The sequence below is a fragment of the Eretmochelys imbricata genome, chromosome 12 (assembly GCF_965152235.1).
Source record: "Eretmochelys imbricata isolate rEreImb1 chromosome 12, rEreImb1.hap1, whole genome shotgun sequence".
Lineage (NCBI taxonomy): Eukaryota > Metazoa > Chordata > Testudines > Cheloniidae > Eretmochelys > Eretmochelys imbricata.
The window spans coordinates 5,630,783-5,652,358 of record NC_135583.1 but is presented as its reverse complement, the minus strand read 5'-3'; the positions used below and the strand labels follow the sequence as shown (position 1 = coordinate 5,652,358).

The window sequence follows — 21,576 nt, the reverse complement described above, 5'->3', positions numbered from 1 at the left end:
TGGAGGCAGTATTTATTTACTGCTGTTCCAGTGCCCAGTATACAGCTTCTGGAGCCAGGGAAGCAGAGGGCAGACTGGGTCCCTGAGAATCACAGCTAGCTTTGCAACCCCACTCATATGAATATGCCAGTCTGGCAAATCCCTGCTTGCAGTTTACCAGACAGTCCTATCTTCCTAAAGATGCAAGTGTCATACACCTTCCCCAGCCGGCGAATCGCCAATGCTTGCATAACGATGGGAATAGCACCCCTTTGTTTACTACTAAGAGGAAAGCAGAATCAAGTTGTGTCCCCCCATTCCTCCCCAACCCCCCAAGATAGGGAAGTCCATTTAATTGAATCCTTCTCTTATTTCTTCCGTGTTGCCTAGAATTACAATGCTGTGCACCAGGATACACTTAATGGCCTTGCACACCTGCATGACAACTGCCTGTATGTTAGCAAGCCTCCAGAGTGAAATTGCCACCCATTTCTCCACTGTCAAAGCAGCTCTCACTTTGGTCTCCATGCTGGGGCAGCTCTGTACAACTCCAAAATCGTGGCCTTTTGCATCTGAAAGTCCTGCAGCCACCCAGTCATCCCAGGGTTGCATCATGATCTGATCCCACTACTGCGTGCTTGTTTCACTGACTCAGAACCATGGCTGTCCGTGCAGCTGGTCAGTGAATGCCTGCGGCATCTGGCTAGTTTAATTCACTGTCCACATCATCCACTCAGTGTTCTCAGTACACTGCTGGGGGCTGCGGTTCCACAAATACAAAAAAACCCCAGTCAGTCACCATGTCTCTAAAACAGATAAGCGCTCAATTGATGGTTTCACATCTGTGTTTGACAGCAAGATGGCAAATAGAACATTGGTATGAAAGAGCAGATTTGGGGATGGACCAGAGGGAAGTGGGGATTTTTAACCTAAACAGCCACAATTCTGAGCAGAGTGTTATCCCACAATATGCTACAAAAATTTCCCACAACATAAAGCACCCGATGGTGGTGCTTGAAACACTGGGAGGCATACCCACAGTGCCACATGTCTTTTGCTGGTGCTACCTGGCTTTGCGAGGACACGCTGCACCGACAAAGGCAGCCAAACGCGAACACTCTTGCCCAAAGAACTGTTGGCAGAACCTCTGCGGGTAAGACTTTCTAGTCTATACCAGCACTGAACTGGGATATTCTAACGTGGTCCCGGCAAAGCCAGGTATTTGACCTGCTCTGAGCTGGCACCCTCATGCAGGACCTTGGGACGTTTGCAACATTTTACAAGCATGTATGGACAGTGTTTAACAAGTGTAAGGTGCTTGAAGTGATGCCGTAAACCCAAAAAGCAGCTAGTGTGATGTGGCTTTAAAGGAGCAGAAAAGACGAAAGGAAGGTGTCGAAGAGCCTGACCTCCAGGCATAAGAAATTGATCTTGCAGAGAAAAGTTGGACGCACCATTGCCCCATCTCAAGAGTCAGAGCTGAGGTGAGCAGGCAGTCCAGGGAGAGCAGCACACCTTCGGGATCTCAGATGGCTTGCAGTTAACATGCCAAGCCCTGTTCTTGGTACTGTAATAGCTCGTTACCAAGGCACAGTGTTGTTTGTTAAAGAAATAACTTGAACTATACTTTGCTCTGTATTTACCAACTACCATAGGTAATGTGCTCAAAGTTTACTTTGAACTGAATTATGTAATTTTATTGCCCCACTGTACCTTGGTGAAAACAAACATCACCAACACTGTGTGTTTCTAAGAAAGAAGCAGGATCAGGACTGAAGGATCAGGCCAATACTTTCCATCCAATTCTCCATTTGTGCGCTGAAAGTTTGGTAGTGAGAAGTGTAAAACTCTCCTCTCATCATGCACTTGTCATACAGTCCTCCCCCTTGGAAGGGAAGTGAACCCTCAACAAATTCCATGGCCCCTTTTTAAAGAACTAAAAGCCACTGTAATAGCAAACTGGAATGCCTGCTCTCATACCCATCAGGAGAAATAGCTCCTTTAAGTCATCGTTCAGTTCTAGAGGCAGCTGGGTTATACAACAATTTCCAGCACATAATGTTGAAGCTCATTCCTAATGTCCATGAAAACGTGGTTTCCTTTGGACAGACGTGGAAGGAGTGGGGTCTCTGCCATTCAGGATGGCATGGTCAGAGAACTGCTGGTCCTATAAGCCTTTTCAAAGGCTATGCAAATAGTTCTGACACACTGTTGTTACTTCTTCCTTCAAAGTCCTTGGATCATCTTCCACAGTTCTCCTGAACCACCCCTCTTCAGCCAGCTAAATCAGTCTCTTCATTTCTGCCAAAGTGGCTTGTAAAGCTTTTATTCCGAGATCTGCAGAGCTCCTAGAATGATGTTTGTTTTCATCCCCAAATAAAGACTCAAATCCGTCTTCTAAATGGAAAAACTTCAAGGCAGCCTTAACTATGGTGTCACTAAGAAAGCCTCCCGAGAATTTTGGATCTGGGGTTCATTTTACACTAGCGACAGCGTGGTTTCCCCTTGCTGTAGGTTCTCGATCATTGACTGGGATGTGCCCTGTAGCCCATGTAGTGTCAAGAAAGGTCTGCTCGTCACAGGGAGCACTACCCCTTAACCCAGGCAGCCATGGAAAGACCTTTGCTCCATCCAATAGCACTGCTGTAAGATTAACTTCAATTCAAAGTTGAGCAGCAGAACCCACGTCTGCCCAGCGCAGAGGAGGAGCAGAAGTAAGTTGGGGAGTGAGGTAGTGGCCATGCCAGCCCAAAAAGGGAGTCTCTGCTGGGTGGGGCTTAGAAAGTATCTGTCGTTCACTGACCAGAGACAGCCCACTTGGCTCTAGCAGCCACTCGGTTTAAAGCCTACTCACCAGTGGCAGGAATTACTGTTCCTAAGTTACACAGGAGTAACAGGGATGTGCAAAAAAACCGAGGAGTCCTTGTGGCACCTTAGAGACTAACAAATTTATCTGGGCAAAAGCTTCCATGGGCTAGAACCCACCCCATCCCCCGGCTGTTTCCCGCAGCTGGGCTTCAGTCACACGTTCTCCTGGCAGCCTTTAACAGAGCAGTAGGAGTGAGAATGAGAAATGGCGGGGCTGGAGGGTGCGGAGGAGATCCTGCCATGGCAATACACACCTGTGGCAGAGAAAAGGGGAAGAGACACAAATACAAGAGAAACCAGGGGCCTGTAAGCACAGAACTCTCGGCCATGGCCCACCGAGCTCATCTCCAACAGTGGTCAGAGGAAGGGGTGCAAGAAACACCACAGTTGGCTGTGTGTCATGGCCTGCCCAGAGCGGAAGTTTCTCCATAGCAGCTCCAGTGAGGAGGTGCTAGGTCTTCATCTGAGTCCTCTAAGTGCTAATTGTGGGTTTTACTACCAATTTCATTATTTAATGCAGCTAAGCTCTGCCTCAACTCTATTTTGTGGCCAGGAGTTCCACGGGCTCACTGTTTCCCATTCTCTCTTAACATGTTCTACTTTTCAGTGAATGTCTTTGTTTGTATATTATGGGAAAGAGCAATCAGGAGTTCCCAGCCTCCCTCCTTGGCACCACTCGCTAGCTTAGACACCATCCTGTCCCTCACACAGAAGCCTTCCAGGGATCTCATTTATCTATTGCTACTCTATCCCCTCCTGAAGGACGGTGACTGGAGCCGAACAGCCCTCCCGGTGAGGTTCTAGAACGGAGCAGCAATGCTTTCTGTATTCTCCGCCCCATTATCATGCACAGCGAGACTGCTGGCTCTTTGTGAGCTGTGCGGCAACGCCAGGTCCCTTCCCTGGGTGTTTCTTAGAGCCCAGCAAGGGGAGCCCTTTTAACCTAGCCTCAGTCTTCTCCAGAATCAACTAACCTAAATGACTGCATGATTTGAAAATTTATCCACCTCATTGCCCACCCTTTTCAGACACCTTTAATATATTAAGCGTGGCTCCTAGGTGAAAGATAATGCCCCAGCCCAAAGGAAGGGGGATGTAGGACCAGACAGAGCAAGGAGATTCCACACCACCCCCAACTCCTGGGTCTGCCAAGGAGGCAGGGATATCCATCTCTCTGGACATCAGGAAGGCACTGACAGAAGAGACACAATGGGAGTTTCGAGCAGAGATGGCAGTTCCATTGACTGAGGACACGAAGTAAGGAACCTGTCTATTACAGGGAGTTTGACCCCACCGGGTGACTCTGCTATGATGAAGACATCAAGCTGTGCAACTGCAAGAGGCAGTTCATGAGAGTTAACCTTAGGCTCTGTAGCATCAGTGGTATCTGAGGGAATCCACCAATGACAGCCCTATGTTACAGTGACACACTAAGTGCAATCCACTTCAGAAAAGCTTTTAGCCCAACGGACAACCTGACCAGGTTCAAACCGACTATTTGGGAGCTATCCCAAACACACAACAAATAAAGAATCTATCCAAAATGTATAAAGGAACATTAAAAAAACCAAAAAAAAAACCAGGACAGTTCGTTCTGTCAGGCTAATACAAAGAACAAAGCCTTTACACAAAGTCAGTGTGGCAGAACACTGAAAACCGCCTAAAATCACTTCCATCCCGCAAGTCCATATAGATATTTGTTGAATTCAGGAAGTGGTTTTGCTGCTTCAAGCACACTTAATACCTGCGGTAGCTGCCCTACAACATGACTCTATAAATACTCTGAGCCGAACAGTCAGCTATTTGTGTTGGAGCTAGCATTTTGACAGCCAGCTTGTGCCTCTGAGTCTGAAAGTTATTACAAAAGGCATAAAAGAATCAGGAAGAGACACTCCTTGCAAAAAGAGATTATTGACCACAGAGGAGTTCTCTAACAAGGTAATTTGCCCTGACGTGACGCTATCAGGAGTTTTATCAGAGATTGCAGTTAGCCTTCTAAGAACAGTATAAAAGTTAATCTCTGGAGTCAGAAATCATCTTCTCCCTGGTAACGGACAAGGATGGTAAACTACACTCACTAAAAGAAAAGGAGGACTTGTGGCACCTTAGAGACTAACCAATTTATTTGAGCATAAGCTTTCGTGAGCTACAGCTCATTTCATCCGATGAAGTGAGCTGTAGCTCACGAAAGCTTATGCTCAAATAAATTGGTTCGTCTCTAAGGTGCCACAAGTCCTCCTTTTCTTTTTGCGAATACAGACTAACACGGCTGTTACTCTGATACACTCACTAAGGAAATAAAATAAATGAGTTTACAGTGGTCACGTCAGAAAAAAGGGGAAAAAAAGTCAAATTTCCAACAAGCCATGTGTTGAAAGGCTATCACAACTAACAATGGCCCACCCATCACGTGGAAGTCTCTGAGAGGGGCATTTCCTGAGATGCAAACAAATCAATGCTACTCCCCTAAGTGGGAGGAGAAGAGAACTACTGCTGGATGGGCAAAAGCAAGGATTTGGAAGTGACCAAGAGACCCCCAACGTTTGGCCCTTTTGCCTAGAACCATGGTTGAACAAGGACATTTCCGGTTTAACCTGGATTGTGTGCTTTTAACAATGGAGACGGGGTCAACATTTCTCCCCACCTCTTTGGACATTACAAAACTGAACCCTGTGGTCCTCAGGAGGGGCTCTGCAGACTCCCCACCTCAGCCCTGGATGCTGCCCATTCTTCAGGTCTTCTCTCTCCTTTTGGGGTAGATTTTCAAAGACACATGACAGCTGGGCACCACCTATTGACAAGCTGCACTTTGAAAGGCCCGATGTCTCCCCTCTTTGCCTTCTCTTCCCGTCATCTTTATGCCCCATGCTGCTCCTGCCCCTCTTCCAGTGCCTCAAGTGCTCTCTCCTCACTTCACTTCCACCACTCACCACAATCCCATGCTGCCTGCACCTCTCCCCAGTCACATCCCCCTCTATTTCAGCTCAGCACTCCCAGGACTCACTTCCAGCACAACATGACTTAGGTTCGTTCCTTCCCACCCACCCCAGTGCCTGTTACCTTTGCTTGCCACGTTGGTCTATTCAGATGGCCAGCTCTTTCGGCCAGGCCCACCAGGTATCAACTCTCAACTGCCACATGCTGAGTGATGGGGCCACTTTTACTGAGACGTGGCTGGTGTGAAGCGTGCAGCACCCTCTCCCTTACACTGGATTAACGGGTCACCAGCGCTGACAAAGTAGCTTAATATCATCCGATAAGAAAAATCCTCTGCAAGATCACGTTACAGCGTTCTGCTGCTGAGAAGCTTCTCCCCTTCCCAGTGCTTCTGCATAGCGCTGAGTCCACACAGGAGACCCATGGCAACTTCCCTGGCTGGCTTTGCAGCATGCAGACTACACACAGCTCTGCTGGCTATGATGATATGTTAATAGGCAACCCAACTTCGCTGGTGGTCTTCTTTAGAAATCAAAGCTCCAAAATGAGGGACTTGGTGAACGTCTCTGTTCCTAAGGCACCATGGGACCTATTGACCATCAGGGCAAAACATGTCTAGGCAAGATACAGCGCTTTCGGGGGGAGTGGGGGTGGGCAGGCAGACACGACAGTCTGAGTCTAAGGAACAAACCACCCCAGGAACTACAGGACCACCCCAAACCTCCCCACCTTCTACTGTAAGTACCAGGCTCACATCTCCAACTGCTTTTCTCTGACAGACACGGAGCAGTATGGACATTTAAAAATATCCCCCAAACAAGACCCTACCGAAACAAAACCTACACACACAATTCTCCCTGTAGGGAAGGGAGAAAATGAGCCACGGGTGACAGGTGAGTCTCACCTCACTTAATGTACAACTAGAAGACCGTCCAATACCCTGACGACAAGGGCAGGATAAAACCCCGTGTAAAATAGGAGGCCAGCTCAGGGGAGCAGCATTCACATGTCAACTCATTCCCAAGCTCCCCAGCTGGCAGGGGCTGGGAATATTACTAAGGCAGCACTTTCTACCAACGCCAAAGGCCAGCGTGAGGGCACCAAAAGTAAACTAACACTAAAGAAAGACAGGCCAAGAAAGATGATTTTACGCTCTTCAGATCAATTTGCAACCAACTGTAAAATGTTTTCACTGTAGAGATGTTTGTTTTAGTGCAGCCATTCCCTGGCAAAGCAACTATTAAAAAACCAATGACAGGGCAAAGGAACATGCTGTACTGTCTTTGGCAAATAAAATCTGGAATGATCAGGCAAGATCAAGACTGCACCAGACTAAGTTCAGAAAGGGAAAAGCACAAAATGAGTTACACTTTAGCAAGGGACACAAAAGACAACAAGAAAAGGTTATATAAACACTTCAGGAACAAGAGAAAGATGAAGGAAGTATAGGTAAATTACTTAGCAGGGAAGGAGAGCTAATAACTCAAGAAATCACAAAAGTGGAGGTGTTTAATGCCTATTTTGCTTGTCTTCACTATAAACATTAATGGTGACCACATACTTAAAACAATATTAACAGGGGCAGGGAGGGTGGAATGAAAGCCAAAAGAGGGAAAGAACAGGCCTCAGAACAGTTATCTATTATCTTCGAGAACTCACGGAAGATAGGTGAGGTCTTAGAGGACTAGAGAAGGGAAAACTTATCTTCAAAAAAGGAACAAAGAGGACCCAGGGAATTACAGATCAATGAGCCTAACATCATTACCTAGAAAGATACTTAAACAAACAATTTGTAAGCACCTAGAAGATAACTGGGTTATAAAACGTAGCCAGCATGGATCTATCAAGAACAAGTCACGCCAAACCAACCTAATTTCCTTCTGTGACCGGGTGACTGACTTAGTGGATGGGGGAAGCAGTAGATGTGATATAGCTTGATTTTAGTAAGGCTTTTGACACAGTCTCAACATGACATTCTCATAAGCAAGCTAGGGAAACATGGTCTCGATGAAATCACTATAAGGTGGGTGCACAACTGGTTGAAAGACCGTACTCAAAGAGTAGTTAATGGTTCACTGTCAAACTGGGAGGGCATATCTAGTGGCATCCCACGGAAGTCAGTCCTGGTTCTGATCCTATTCAATATTTTCATTAAGGACTTGGATAGCTGAGTGGAGAGAGTATGCTTATAAAATTTGCGGGTGACACCAAGCACTTTGGAGGACAGGATTAGAATTCAAACAACCTTGACAAAACTGGAGAATTGGTCTGAAATCAACAAGACGAAACTCAATAGAGACAAGTGCAAATTACTACACTTCGGAAGGAAACTACAAAATGAGGAGTAAGCGATCAAGCGGCAGTACTGATGAAAAGGATCTGGGGGTTAGAGTAGATCGCAAATTGAATAGGAGTCAACAATGTGATGAAGCTCTGAAAAAACACAAATATTTTGGGGTGCATTAACAGGAGTGTCCTAAGTAGGACACAGGAGGTAGTAATAATCCCGCTCCACTTGGCATGGGTGAGGCGTTAGCTGGAGAACTGTGTCAAACTCTGGGCGCCACACTTTAGGAAAGATGTGTACAAACTGGAGAGAGTCCAGGGGTGATCTAGGTATAAGCAGTCCTGGCTCAGTGGAGGGGGCTGGATTAGATGACCCTTCCAGTCCCACATCTCTATGATTCTCTGGCTGCCCCAGACCACGGAGAAAGCCATCCCCATGCTCAGCTCTAGTCACAGTACAGAAGCCAGAGGTGCACAGACATGGGGCCAGCATACCACCACCTGCACCTGACTGGGAGCTACACGACACAGGCCTGTCCCAATGCTGTCTGAGCCCCTGAGAGGGGACACTGCAGCACCACCACCCCCCCCCCCCCCCCGGCACTGGGATGCATGCACAACTGCAGCTCACAAGAGGCCCAAGGGAGGAATGTTTACCAGGTCACTCTCACTGGCAGGTTTGACAAGCATGGCTGATGCTGAGATTTCTCTGTTGAGCTAAGTGGGACTTCGAGACAGAAAAATGCCAGCACAAGTTACTCCACTGCCAGCTTTATGGGGGGGGGCCTCACCATCTCTTGTGCTTAAAGGTGAATGGCAAATCACGGGGGCCTTCAGCCAGGGTCACACACTGGAGACCTCATGCTACCAGTAGTACAATCTCCTTCCTGTCTGCCAATTCCAGGTGAGTTTTCTAACTGAAGCAGTACTATTCCCAACAGGGGGTGAGTTGACAATAGACCTCATTCTCCTATACAGGTGGCCACTGATTTTTAGTAGAGCAATCGATGGGCACCTAGGTATGAGTAAAGCTAAGATTTTATCACTGTTATTTTTAATAAAAGTCACAAACAGGTCACAGGCAACAAACAAAAATTCACAGAGCCAGTGACCTGTACGTTACTTTACTAAAAGTAACTGGGGGCTGGGCTAAGTAGAGTGGAGGAATAGAGTTTTGGGGGTGGAGGGGCACCATGGTGGGGGACACAGCCCCAGCCGTCATAGCAGGGGGCACACAGCCCCGGCTCCAGAGTTGGCTGCAGCTGTGGGACAGGGGTGTGCAGCCCCAACTGCAGCCCCCAACAAGCCCTGGGGGGACGGACACGTGGTCCTGGGAAGTTGCAAGGAGGGTGCCGGGTAGGCTTGTGGCCCCAGCTGCAGCCCCTGGCAAAAGCCATGGGGCTGGGGTGCACGGCCCTGGCTGGAGCCCCCACTAAGCCCGGTATGCCACCGGGCTCGGACATTGCCCCCGCCAAGACCAGGACACCGCAGGGCTAGGGCGCATGGCCCTTGCTGCAGCCCCTGGAGGAAGCAGCAGGGCTGGGGCTGCAGGGTCCTGGTACCAGCCAGCCCCACTTGCAGGGCAGGGGCAGGGGCACACAGTCCTGCCTCCTCCTCCTGAAGCCCTAGAAGTCTCCGAGGTCTGGTAAAGTCACGGAATCCATGATTGCCGTGATCTCTGTGACTAAACCGTAGCCTTAGGGATGAGTGACTAAGACACGGTTATATTTGTTTTGTGTCAACAGAATCCCAGCCAGTAACACATATATGCACACAACTCCACTGTGAAGCAGTTCCAGTTGCTACCCAATATACCTGAGATACTCACAGAAGCAGGTAAGTGTATATTTAAACCCTCTCACAAGACATCCCCTTACTCCTCCACCTCTTTCCATTGTCACAGCCCTAGCTGTGCACTGCAACCTTAAGCCAGATTTATTTCTGATTTGAATGTGTCAGATATTTTTAACAGTGAGGGTGTCACTCACTGGAACAAGCTACCACGTGAAATGGTGCATTCTGCATCTCAGGAGATCTTCAAATCCAGATGGGATACCTTTCTGGAAGAGACTTTAGTCAAATGTGAAGTTACTGGGCTCAATACAGGGATAAGGGGGTGAAATTCTCTGGCCTGTGAGAGACAGGAGGTCAGATGATCTTCTCTGGCCTTAAACTATGAATCTATTAACTCTGCCCACATCAATCATTGCCTGACTTTTCCCCAACAACAGCAGTGGTGGATGTTTGGTGCTGGAGTTGGTTGTGTGGGAGAGGGTTGCTTGGTAGAGGGTTGTTAGCAGTTACAGTAGTGCTGTAAAGCTGGCACCTCTAGTGGGGCTGAGGTAAGGTTATGGCGTTTGGTCTATGGTGTACAGTAGTTGCGTTAGTGGTAAGGAGTGTCTGACACGAAGGACAATAGAAGGAACGTATTGTTTGTTAGGTGGCTTACCTACACATCGCTGCTTCTGTGGATTTGTAACAGGTACATTGTACAGGCCTAACTATGTCACAACCAAGTCTGTTTTAGTTTCCTGGAGATTTTTTATTGCTTAAGTTAGCTGAATTTCTTACCCCCATCCTGGTGGAGGACAGTCCTTCAGCAACTGCGCACAGACCCTCCTCTGATGTAGGAAAAAATCTGACCGATGTAGTGGCTGATGGAGAAGGTTTCACAGAGCTGGCCCTCAGTTTGCTTTAGGGGCACAGCTCAAGCTTCTAGTCATGACCAACAACAGCTAAAATATTATCCCAAATCTCATTTTTGAGACAGCTACCCATTGCACCAGATCTTCCCAAGAGCCATCTCTGCTGTGTTGTGTGTACACAATGTTTTTTTAAAAAGACAGTCAACAATGACAGATTGGACTGTCAAGAACAAAATGTCAGCCAGAGCCCATTTCAAAGGGCTTCCTTTTAGAAGTACGTGAAAAGGAAAGACTGTACAGAAAATTCAAAGGGCATAAAACGAACAGTGGGGTTTTTCAGACTGAAAGGCCTCATGCTAAAAGAAAAAGCTAGAATCAATGCACTATATTAAACTTGTTTTGGAACCCTACCTATGCAGTTGCTACTAAGTACATCCATACTTTTTGATTTTTTAAAACAAGCGAATTTCCCAAACAAAAAATGGAAAGAAAAGTTTAATCAGAAGTGTGAATTTAATAAATAAATAAATAAAGCAAGCAAGCAAGCGTTGTGTAATAACACTTTGTGAGATGCCTGAAAATCCACAATTCCTCAATCACAAAAAATGTTGTTTCCAAAAAAGAGCTGTAAGGAGGAGTACAGAGAACTTGAATGATTAATAACTATTAATTCCCCCTGGCCCTGAAAAGTTAGAAAAGCTCTCCACCTCTGTTTATCCCAAACTAGGATCTACCTAGTAAGTAAAGACAATAGGAAAATTATTCACATCATGAGACACTTTGTCTAAGGACCCACAGATCAGCTAAGATTAGGAGTTCCACTTTCCAAGAACAGAAAATAAAATGGCTCAATATTAACTGCCTTGGCAAGAGTCTCAGTTTGTATATGGATAAAATCTCTTTCACCCTTCCAACATAACTGAAAAGAACTCCAAAAAAGTTACCCAACACTATGCTTTGCAATGCAAAAGTAGCCCACTATGAGTAGATCAAGACATGGGAGGGGAAGCTGTGAGTTAAGCCAACTAGAAGTAACTTGTGAGATTGGAGGCACTGCTTGTTAACCCAAGAAATGCAAATCACATGTTTTCACCCCAAGTGACCAACTATACTTTGTTTGCCTTATAAATCTAATATGCCATGTTTTCTCCAGTCATGTCTTTCACCTCAAATCAGAAGCTGCACATTTGCCTGCCCTGTGACTCAGACAAAAACTCTCTCTATATGAATAACGTTTATTGTTCTATTGTAAGCCCGAAATAATGTGAGAAGTTCCTATACAGTCAAAGAATGTATGGAATACAAATTATTGTTGCATTCTAGGAGAGACAGGCATCGAATAGCACAAAAAGGAAGGTTAAAGAATCACCAAACCAGGGTATAAAGTTTAATTTATTAAAAGAAATTGCTTAATTTGAATTAACACCACAAGCTGATACAGAAATACAATCCTTAAAATGAATCTAATATAAAAAGCCTCTGATAAGACAAGGACTGAAGAAATGTGTTACACACTAACACCATCTTCTGGATGCCAACAGAAGCAGCAAGATGAAATCTGAGCACTCAGTTGGAAAATAGCCAACAGAAATCAGCTGGTGGTCCTCTCCCAAGAGCTGTGGAGTCAGGATGCATAAACTTGAGGTCAACATGTGGGACCCCAGAGCTCACTGGACCTCCATGGACAGCCTTGCCCTTTGTCCAGCATCCCGTGACCAAGCACTGACTGAACCCACTAAGTTGCAGAATCCCAGTATGATGGATGCCTGGACCAGCCATATGAAAAAAGGACTCTACCCTCACCCCAGGGTTAACAGGACTAGAAGAAGCTGGGAGGGGTTGCAAGTGCTTTGGAGGACAGGATTAAAATTCAAAATGATCTGGACAAACTGGAGAAATGGTCTGAAGTAAACAGGATGAAATTCAGTAAGGACAAATGCAAAGTCCTCCACTTAGGAAGGAACAAATCAGTTGCACACATACAAAATGGGAGAGGACTGCCAAGGAAGGAGTACTGCAGAAAGGGATCTGAGGGTCATAGGGATCACAAGCTAAATAGGAGTCAACAGTGTAACACTGTTGCAAAAAAAAAAGGGAACATCATTCTGGGATGTATTAGCAGGAGTGTTGTAAGCAAGACACGACAGGTAATTATTCAGATTGGAGATTTCACCGAGACTTGTTAGATAAATACCTGCCAGGGATGGTCTAGATAATACTTACTCCTGCCTTGAGTGCAGGGGACTGGACTAGATGATCTCTCGAGGTCCCTTCCAGTCCTATGATTCTGTGATTTCAAAATCCGATGACGCGAGCTGTAGCTCACAAAAGCTTATGCTCTAATAAATTTGTTAGTCTCTAAGGTGCCACAAGTCCTCCTTTTCTTTTTGTGATTTCAAAGACTGTATTTCCCCTTTTGTTCGTTAACATATATAACTGAGGGCTACCTTGCTGAGTCTGCATTCTTTAGTGAGACCTCACATGACCATATTTTAGATTTTAACTAGTGCTATATGCATTCCCTCGTATATAAGTCCAAGCAAATTGACCTAGTGAGATTTGAGCCTTAACTTAAACAATTGCTTTTGATATTCTAAATGTGTCCTTTTGGACCAATGCATTCAAATAGCAGGGCTCACATATTCCCACAAGTGCCTTGAAGACAAGTACATCCTTACTCCTTGGAGAAATACTGGAAGTGTGATAAGTGTGTTAGGTACTAAAGAATTTATGATTGGTACAGGTACAGAGAAGGGCTACTAGGATGGTCCGAGGAATGGAAAACCTGTCTTATGAAAGGAGAGACTCAAGGAGCTTGGCTTGTTTAGCCTAACTAAAAGAAGGTTGAGGGGAGATATGATTGCTCTCTATAAATATATTAGAGGGATAAATACCGGAGAGGGAGAGGAATTATTTAAGCTCAGTACCAATGTGGACACAAGAACAAACGGATATAAACTGGCCACCAGGAAATTTAGACTAGAAATTAGACAAAGGTTTCTAACCATCAGAGGAGTGAAGTTTTGGAATAGCTTTCCAATGGAAGCAGTGGGGGCAAAAGAGCTATCTGGCTTTAAGATTAAACTTGATAAGTTTATGGAGGAGATGGTATGATGGGATAACATGGTTTTGGTAATTAAATATTCATGGTAAATAGGCCCAATGGCCTGTGATGGGATATTAGATGGGGTGGGATCTGAGTTACCCAGGAAAGAATTTTCTGTAGTATCTGGCTGATGAATCTTGCCCATATGCTCAGGGTTTAGCTGATTGCCATATTTGGGGTCGGGAAGGAATTTTCCTCCAGGGCAGATTGGAAGAGGTCCTGGAGGTTTTTCATCTTCCTCTGTAGCATGGGGCACGGGTCACTTGCTGGCGGATTCTCTGCTCCTTGAAGTCTTTAAACCACGATTTGAGGACTTCAATAGCACAGACATAGGTGAGAGGTTTTTCGCAGGAGTGGGTGGGTGAGATTCTATGGCCTGCGTTGTGCAGGAGGTCAGACTAGATCATCATAATGGTCCCTTCTGACCTAAATATCTATGAATCTATGATTATTATAACTAACTACAATAAGAAATCTTGATGATTTGCACTGTTCCTTGGTATAACTGCTGAGCCGCAGTCACAGTCTGGGATAATTGATTGCAAGTTGGTATTGGTGTGATCAGTACACACCTAGAACATTGGTTGTGTCTACGCTTTATTGGTGAAGTATGTTGATGTGGTTCTGGGTGCATTAATAAACTGATTGGTTAAGAATAACCAAGTGTTTTGATTTGAGAAATACTGTTCAAGTTAAAAGTTGACCTGAAAAGAACCTAGTGTTAAAGTTAGTAAGCTAATGCTCCCTGGACTCAATAAGAAGGGGTTATCCTATTAGATTCAGTCTAATATTGGCTATAACGCTATCAAATTGGCAAACCTAGTTTGTTAGATTTCAGCTTTAAAATCTAAAATACATTTGCCAAGATGCCAAAAAAATTGGCACACACACCCCCCGCACCCTTTCACACTTAAAAAGCACCACAGAAAATGGAAACTAAGATCAGTTGATGGCAATGAATATAAATTATAAGTTAAGAAGAGCAGACACTTAATAAAGGAAGCTACAAAGGTTTCTGTGAAAAATATTTGGCCTATAGGGTTTAAAAAAAAAAAAGAATCTTAAGAACGGTATGGGTCCATTCCGAGTTACAGATAGTAAGTTGTCAGTAATAAAGCCGAGAAGACAGAAGTGCTCAATAAATATTTATTACCAGTATTTGGAAAAGCTGGATGCTGTACCATAATGGGAAGGTACTTTCTATTTCAACAATAAAGAGGATTATAAACAGCATCTATTCAATTTAGATTATTGAAAATCAGCAAGCACAGAAAACTTGTACACATGTGTTTTAATAAACCTTAAAGAACTAGGGTTAGCTCTTGGGGACAGGGAAAAATCCAATATTGTTCCAATATTTTAAGGGGACAAATGGGATAAGCCAAGCAGTTATTGATCAGACAGCCAACCCCAAGTAAAAAAACAATGAAGGGGGTGATACAGGACTATCACCCTGTGGAAATATAATCTGTACCAATCAATAGGATTGTATGGAAAACAGAACTTGTGAAATGAACTTGGTATCTGAAGAGATTACAAGTTTGGTTTATTAAGGTAATGAAATACTTTGATTAAAAACTAGCACTACATAAAATCAGTGTAGCACATATTCAAGGGATGACAAACTAGCTGACATATCTCAAAAAGCAATTGGCAATGGGGGTGTTTCAAGGGGAATCTTGCAGGGATCTGCCGTGGCCAATCTCAATTCAAAAGCTCTATCAAATATTCAGGAAAAAAAATAAATTCTTGATATAGCTTGTAGACAGACTGGTTGGGTGATAAATAATAAGGACTGGTCACATACACAGCACAATCTGGACTGCACGGTAAAAGGAGTACAGAAACGTGTATTTTATTATAGCTAAACGCAGACTTGTAAATCTAGGAACAAAGAATCTAGGGCCCACTTACAGGTGGAGGGGGCTGCATGCTGGAAAGCAGCAACTCTGAAAAGGACTTGGATCACGGTAGAAGCCAACATCAGCTTCTAGCATGATGCTGTGCTAAGGCAGCTGCTGTGACCATTATGCATAGACAGGAGAAGGAGCAGGGAGAAGGTATTACCTGGGCATACAGCATCGCTGAGACTGTTACTGGACGCCGTGTCCACTGCTGGTGTCCAAAGCTGGAAAGGGTTCAGAGAAGAACCACAAGAACAATTCAAAGAAAACCCAGTTCGACAGTGAAATTAGAGAAGTTCAATTTAGTTTACCCAAGAGAGGCTTACGACATGACTTGCTCACTGTCTACTAGCCCCCATATAGTGAGAAGTTTTCCCAAAAGCAGAGAGCTCTTGAAATCAGGCAGACTAAAGCATAACAAGATCCAGTGTCTGGAAGCTGAAGCTAGACAAATTAAAGCTGGAAATATGGGGCAAGGTTTTAATGGTGAAGGCATTCCACCATTGGAACAACTAAATCAACAGTATGGTTGAGTCCGTCATTTGAGGTCTTTAAATCAAGATTGGAGGTCTTTCTAAAAGATCCCCTAGCTCAACCGGAGATTACTGGACTATGAAAGAATCACAAGGTGAAATTCTCTGTCCTGTGGCTGGACTGCTACTTGTATCATGGTAGCTCTTAGGAGCCTCAGTAATGGATGAGGGCCCCATCGCGCCAGGTGCTGGACTGACACAGAACAAAAAAGAGCCCCTCCCCCCAAGAGTTTACAATTAAGTACAAGACAGGAGACCAATGACACAATACTGACATACTCCCTCCATTGGTCTAAGGAAACAGACAATTTTGGTCAGCGTGACAGGCGGTGCTCAAGTTTCTTGTAGGCCTCATGGTGAAGGAGAGATGTAGAGAGAACTATGAGCTAGTTTTGCAGATCTCGCCAAGCATGTGGGGCAGCACGGGAAAAAAAGCACCAAGGTGTTCACCTGAAAATTTAACAAGGGGGCGATGGAGGTTGGCATCAGGGGCCAATATGATGTGGGAGTCAACATCTCAATCGTAAGAGACGATGACAGGTAGAATGGCTATGGACTGTGAAGGGCCTTAAAGCAGAGTGATGGAGTGAACAGTGGCACAAACAACAACAGTGGCCAGAGCGAACAGCGAGCAGCTGGAGGAATGAGCGAGGTGCCTTCTTGCCCCCCAGCTGGGAGGTGAACTCACATGAAAGCAGCTCTGAACTCGGAGTCTCCACTGACCAAGGACAACACCAGTGAGTGTTAATGAGGCTGTTACACAACACAGTTCATGCGACCAAACATGGCCTTTCTATTTAAGCAAGAGATACCACACACTACAAACTGGAGGCCAATGTTAAATGCACTGTCACTTGTTCATCCTGAAGCTGAACACTGGTTCCGAACAAGACCAGCAAATGCTCACTGTCTTTCTGCAGGAAACTCAACTGACTGGCTAGACACATGTGGTGCAACAGTGGAAGACTCAACCGCTGAAAAAGTGAAGAAGTCTCTCACCACATTCAAAAAAATTGCATGAATGCACCGATGCAAATAGTCATCAAGTATTAAGTCATTGTGTACATTATCTTGATGTCAGTGGTAAGCCAGTACATGCATTTCTAGATGTTCAAGTTATAGAAGACAGATTGGCTGCATCTGTGACAATCCACATCTTAGAAGAGTTAAATGCTTGTCAATTGGACTCCAAACAGATGGCTGCTTGCGCATTTGATGGAGCTGCACACTTCTCTGGAAGACATGGTGGAGCACAAGCTTTGCTCAGAGAAAAGTGTAACCCTAGTCTCTCCTATACACACTGCAGAGGCTATCTACTCCATCTTGCGCTAGTATAAGCTGCAGACTCTTCAAAAGACATTTAAAAAGCTACAAATTTAATGTCTTCATTATATTCTTTTTTCAGCAAGAGTCCAAAAACACTGAATATCTTGGAAAATATAGAAGATACACTGGGACTGAAGTTCAAATTAGTCCAACCTGAGAAAACCCTCTGGCTTTCTCATGAGCGATCCTTGGCTGTTGTCTTAAAATTACTCCAGCCATTATTACTGGCTTTGGAAAGTATCTACCAAGATGGGATGGATCAAAGTAGCGAGGCTGGTGGATTACTTTTGCTACTACATTCAGAGAAGACTATTGCCGTTCTGTCTCATAAGTCTACTGCTGAAACCACTTGGGTCATTAAACAATACCATCTAGGCATCTGCTACAACAGTAGTAGATCTTTGCCCAGCAACAGAAGCTACATTTGGATCAGAGAGCTATCCATTGAAAAAGTACTGGAAGAAGCAAAGACTTCCATCCAGAAGCTGACAAATGAAGGCATTTATATTGAATCCTTAATTGAAGAGGACAAGAAGTGTTTGTTAAGATAACTGAAAAAGTATACAGACTTGATTCTTAAAAATCTATAACAGCAACTTCTAGATTCTACTCAACTTCTATGTAGCTTTTACAGATGCCTGTCCTATAAAACACCGACAGTTGAGTGGAGTGAGGCACGATCAGCAATGGAGCTGCCATGTGCTTGGGACAGAATAGAGAATTTGAACACAGAGTGGAATATCCTACTATGAATGAAGGAAGATTTGACTTCAACTTCTTTTTTATCATCGCTAGTGACTCAACCCGATCTTTACACTCTGTTTCCTGGGCTGAAAGAAGCAGGAATTCATCTCTTGCTACTCCCAGTCACAACAGCTACAATTGAGCGTTCTTTTTCATCATTGAATAGAATTTTGTGTTTTGAAAGTTGCCACCTTCTGCCTGATCATGTGAATGAACTAATGAGCATATCAACTGAAGGAATGGAAGTATCTGACACATGAGAAGCCACCAAAATTGAATGCATTGTATTCAAGAAGTTCATTAACAGAGTTGTGCAAAATTATAACAAGAAACCAAGAAGGATGTAGACGTAGTGCTTCATAGAAGGCTTGAGTAGCCAACTTTAATTTGTGTGATGATTTTAAAATCTAATAAAATGGTCATGAAATATTTTTCAGTTTTTACTATGGTGCCATACAGTCCACCTTCACCCTCACGGTCTCACCCCTCATCGGCCCTGACCTCCCCACTGCCCCATACATTTGAAAACCCCCCCCATTTCAATTCCTGGGGAAAAATACTGCTAGCATGGCAGCTCCTTGGGTTTATTTTAAACTAGAAGATCTCAATGCTCATGGAAAACTTCAAAAAGGAAGACTAAGTCAGTCTGTACTGAAGCAGATCTTGGCAGTTGTGTTAGCAGGGGAGAGACACCTGGAGAATCTTTGGAGTGGAAGCCTTTTGAATACACATCTGCCCAAGACACTGTGCAGCCGACGAGGATTCTGTCAGCAGGATCCCAGGGCAATTTCACTCACAAACTTGCAAGCCTAGAGCGGTTATGTCCATCAGGGGAGAAAGACGCAGCAAAGTCTGCTTCCAAGTGCTACTGTGGAGCAGCTCGTACTTACGTGATGAAGTCCAGGAAACTCGCCAATGGCTCATATGCGTGGTTCCTCATGTGACGAAACTCCACCACCATCTTCTCCTTCAGCTTGTCATCTATGACAGACACAGTAAGGGGGGAGGCTTCGTTGGCCAGGAAGTTCCCATAATCCGTGCTCTGGAGGTGCAACTTCAAATCTGAAAAGCAGAAACCACTATTCAGGAAATTTTTGTTTTGAACTATTATGGAAAGGAAAAGCTCCAGCAAACACTGTGCTTTGATCTGAGCATTCCCCCCTTACACTGGCACACAGTGACACCTGCTGCTCAGAGAGACACCTCTGCTTTTGTATTTTGTAATTCAGCTCATTGTAATTCCTGCCAAGTGCAAATCCAAGCCCAGAAAGAGGCCAGCCATTTATCTTAGTCCCAACTTTGTTTTCCTCAAGCAATGCCCTCCTCCTCTACCCTAGAAAAAAATTCAGATGTCTCAAGCATGTTTGTCCTCTCTCTCCTTAACCATTTAAATTTGCACCCCCATGTTTACAGTCCTGCATGCTGGTGATCTGCCTGAGTTTGAGGGCTACTCTCATTCTTAGAGCTGTGTCAACAAGCACATCCGACATCTGAAAACCAAGCGCTTTATTGTGCCCAGCAGTGCTTTGGTCTCAGGCTTCATTGCAGGCCCTGCCTCTGAGTTTTTAGCAGGGAGAAGTAGTCAGGATCTCATGTGGCTCAGACACAGTTATGATGAAAAATCATAGAATCATAGAATAACAGAGTTGGAAGGGACCTCTGGAGGCCATCTAGTCCAACCCCCTGCCCAGAGCAGGACCAATCCCAACTAAATCATCCCAGCCAGGGCTTTGTCAAGCCTGACCTTAAAAACCTCAAAGGAAGGTTCCACCACCTCCCTATGTAACGCATTCCAGTGCTTCACCACCCTCCTAGTGAAAAAGTTTTTTCTAATATCCAACCTAAACCTCCCCCACTGCAACTTGAGACCATTGCTCCTCGTTCTGTCATCTGCCACCTCTGAGAACAGTCTAGATCCATCCTCTTTGGAATCCCCTTTCAGGTAGTTGAAAGCAGCTATCAAATCCCCCCTCATTCTTCTCTTCCGCAGACTAAACAATCCCAGTTCCCTCAGCCTCTCCTCATAACTCATGTGTTCCAGTCCCCTAATCATTTTTGTTGCCCTTCGCTGGACTCTCTCCAATTTTTCCACATCCTTCTTGTAGTGTGGGGCCCAAAACTGGACACAGTACTCCAGATGAGGCCTCACCAATGTCGAATAAAGGGGAACGATCACGTCCCTCGATCTGCTGGCAGTGCCCCTACTTATACATCCCAAAATGCCATTGGCCTTCTTGGCAACAAGGGCACACTGTTGACTCATACCCAGCTTCTCGTCCACTGTCACCCCTAGGTCCTTTTCTGCAGAACTGCTGCCTAGCCATTCGGTCCCTAGTCTGTAGCGGTGCATTGGATTCTTCCGTTCTAAGCGCAGGACTCTGCACTTGTCCTTGTTGAACCTCATCAGATTTCTTTTGGCCCAATCCTCTAATTTGTCTGGGTCCCTCTGTATCCTATCCCTACCCTCCAGCGTATCTACCACTCCTCCCAGTTTAGTGTCATCTGCAAACTTGCTGAGGGTGCAATCCACACCATCCTCCAGATCATTAATGAAGATATTGAACAAAACTGGCCCGAGGACTGACCCTTGGGGCACTCTGCTAGATACCGGCTGCCAACTAGACATGGAGCCATTGGTCACTACCCAATGAGCCCAACAATCTAGCCAACTTTCTACCCACCTTCTGGTGCATCCATCCAGCCCATACTACTTTAACTTGCTGACAAGAATACTGTGGGAGACCGTGTCAAAAGCTTTGCTAAAGTCGAGGAATAACACGTCCACTGCAAAGGATACATGTGTCAAGAGGCACGTGTTTGCTCTGTGCATGGTGCCTTTTACAGATCAAGACACCAATTTTGGAACCCAGAGCACCACCTTGGGAGTTTCAGAATCTGATGAAGTGGCAGCAAAGTCAGTTTGGTTTTGCAAGCAGATACTGGTCAGCAACTGGATTTGAGTAATACAATACACCATGGTAAAGTCAAGTCTTATGTCCAGGGTCAGAGATGGAGCTGGTGAAGAGGAATAGAAGGTGTTTCCTTGGGGAGGGAATGCCTAGTACGAGAGACTAAGGAAAATCTGAACGATAAAGCAAGCAAACAAGTTGACTCCAAGTCCAGACACCAGTTCTGTTCCTCAGTTCCCCCTGCAATGTCAGCTGACCCACTGCAAGCTGCATTGCTGGCCATCGGATAACCCCAATGTGACAAACTCTCTCCTTTGTCAAGATATACCCTTCTTGCTC

General features: G+C 45.1%; 1 protein-coding gene across 2 annotated transcripts in view; it reads right to left on the bottom strand.

Moving 5' to 3' along the window:
* Positions 1 to 21,576, bottom strand: part of ATP6V0D1 (ATPase H+ transporting V0 subunit d1) — a 101,708-nt gene that overhangs the window by 30,181 nt on the left and 49,951 nt on the right. For both annotated transcript variants that reach the window (XM_077830978.1, XM_077830979.1), the window contains one exon: positions 19,219 to 19,390. In XM_077830978.1, coding sequence (XP_077687104.1) covers positions 19,219 to 19,390 — 172 coding nt within the window. The remainder of the gene's footprint in view (positions 1 to 19,218; positions 19,391 to 21,576) is intronic.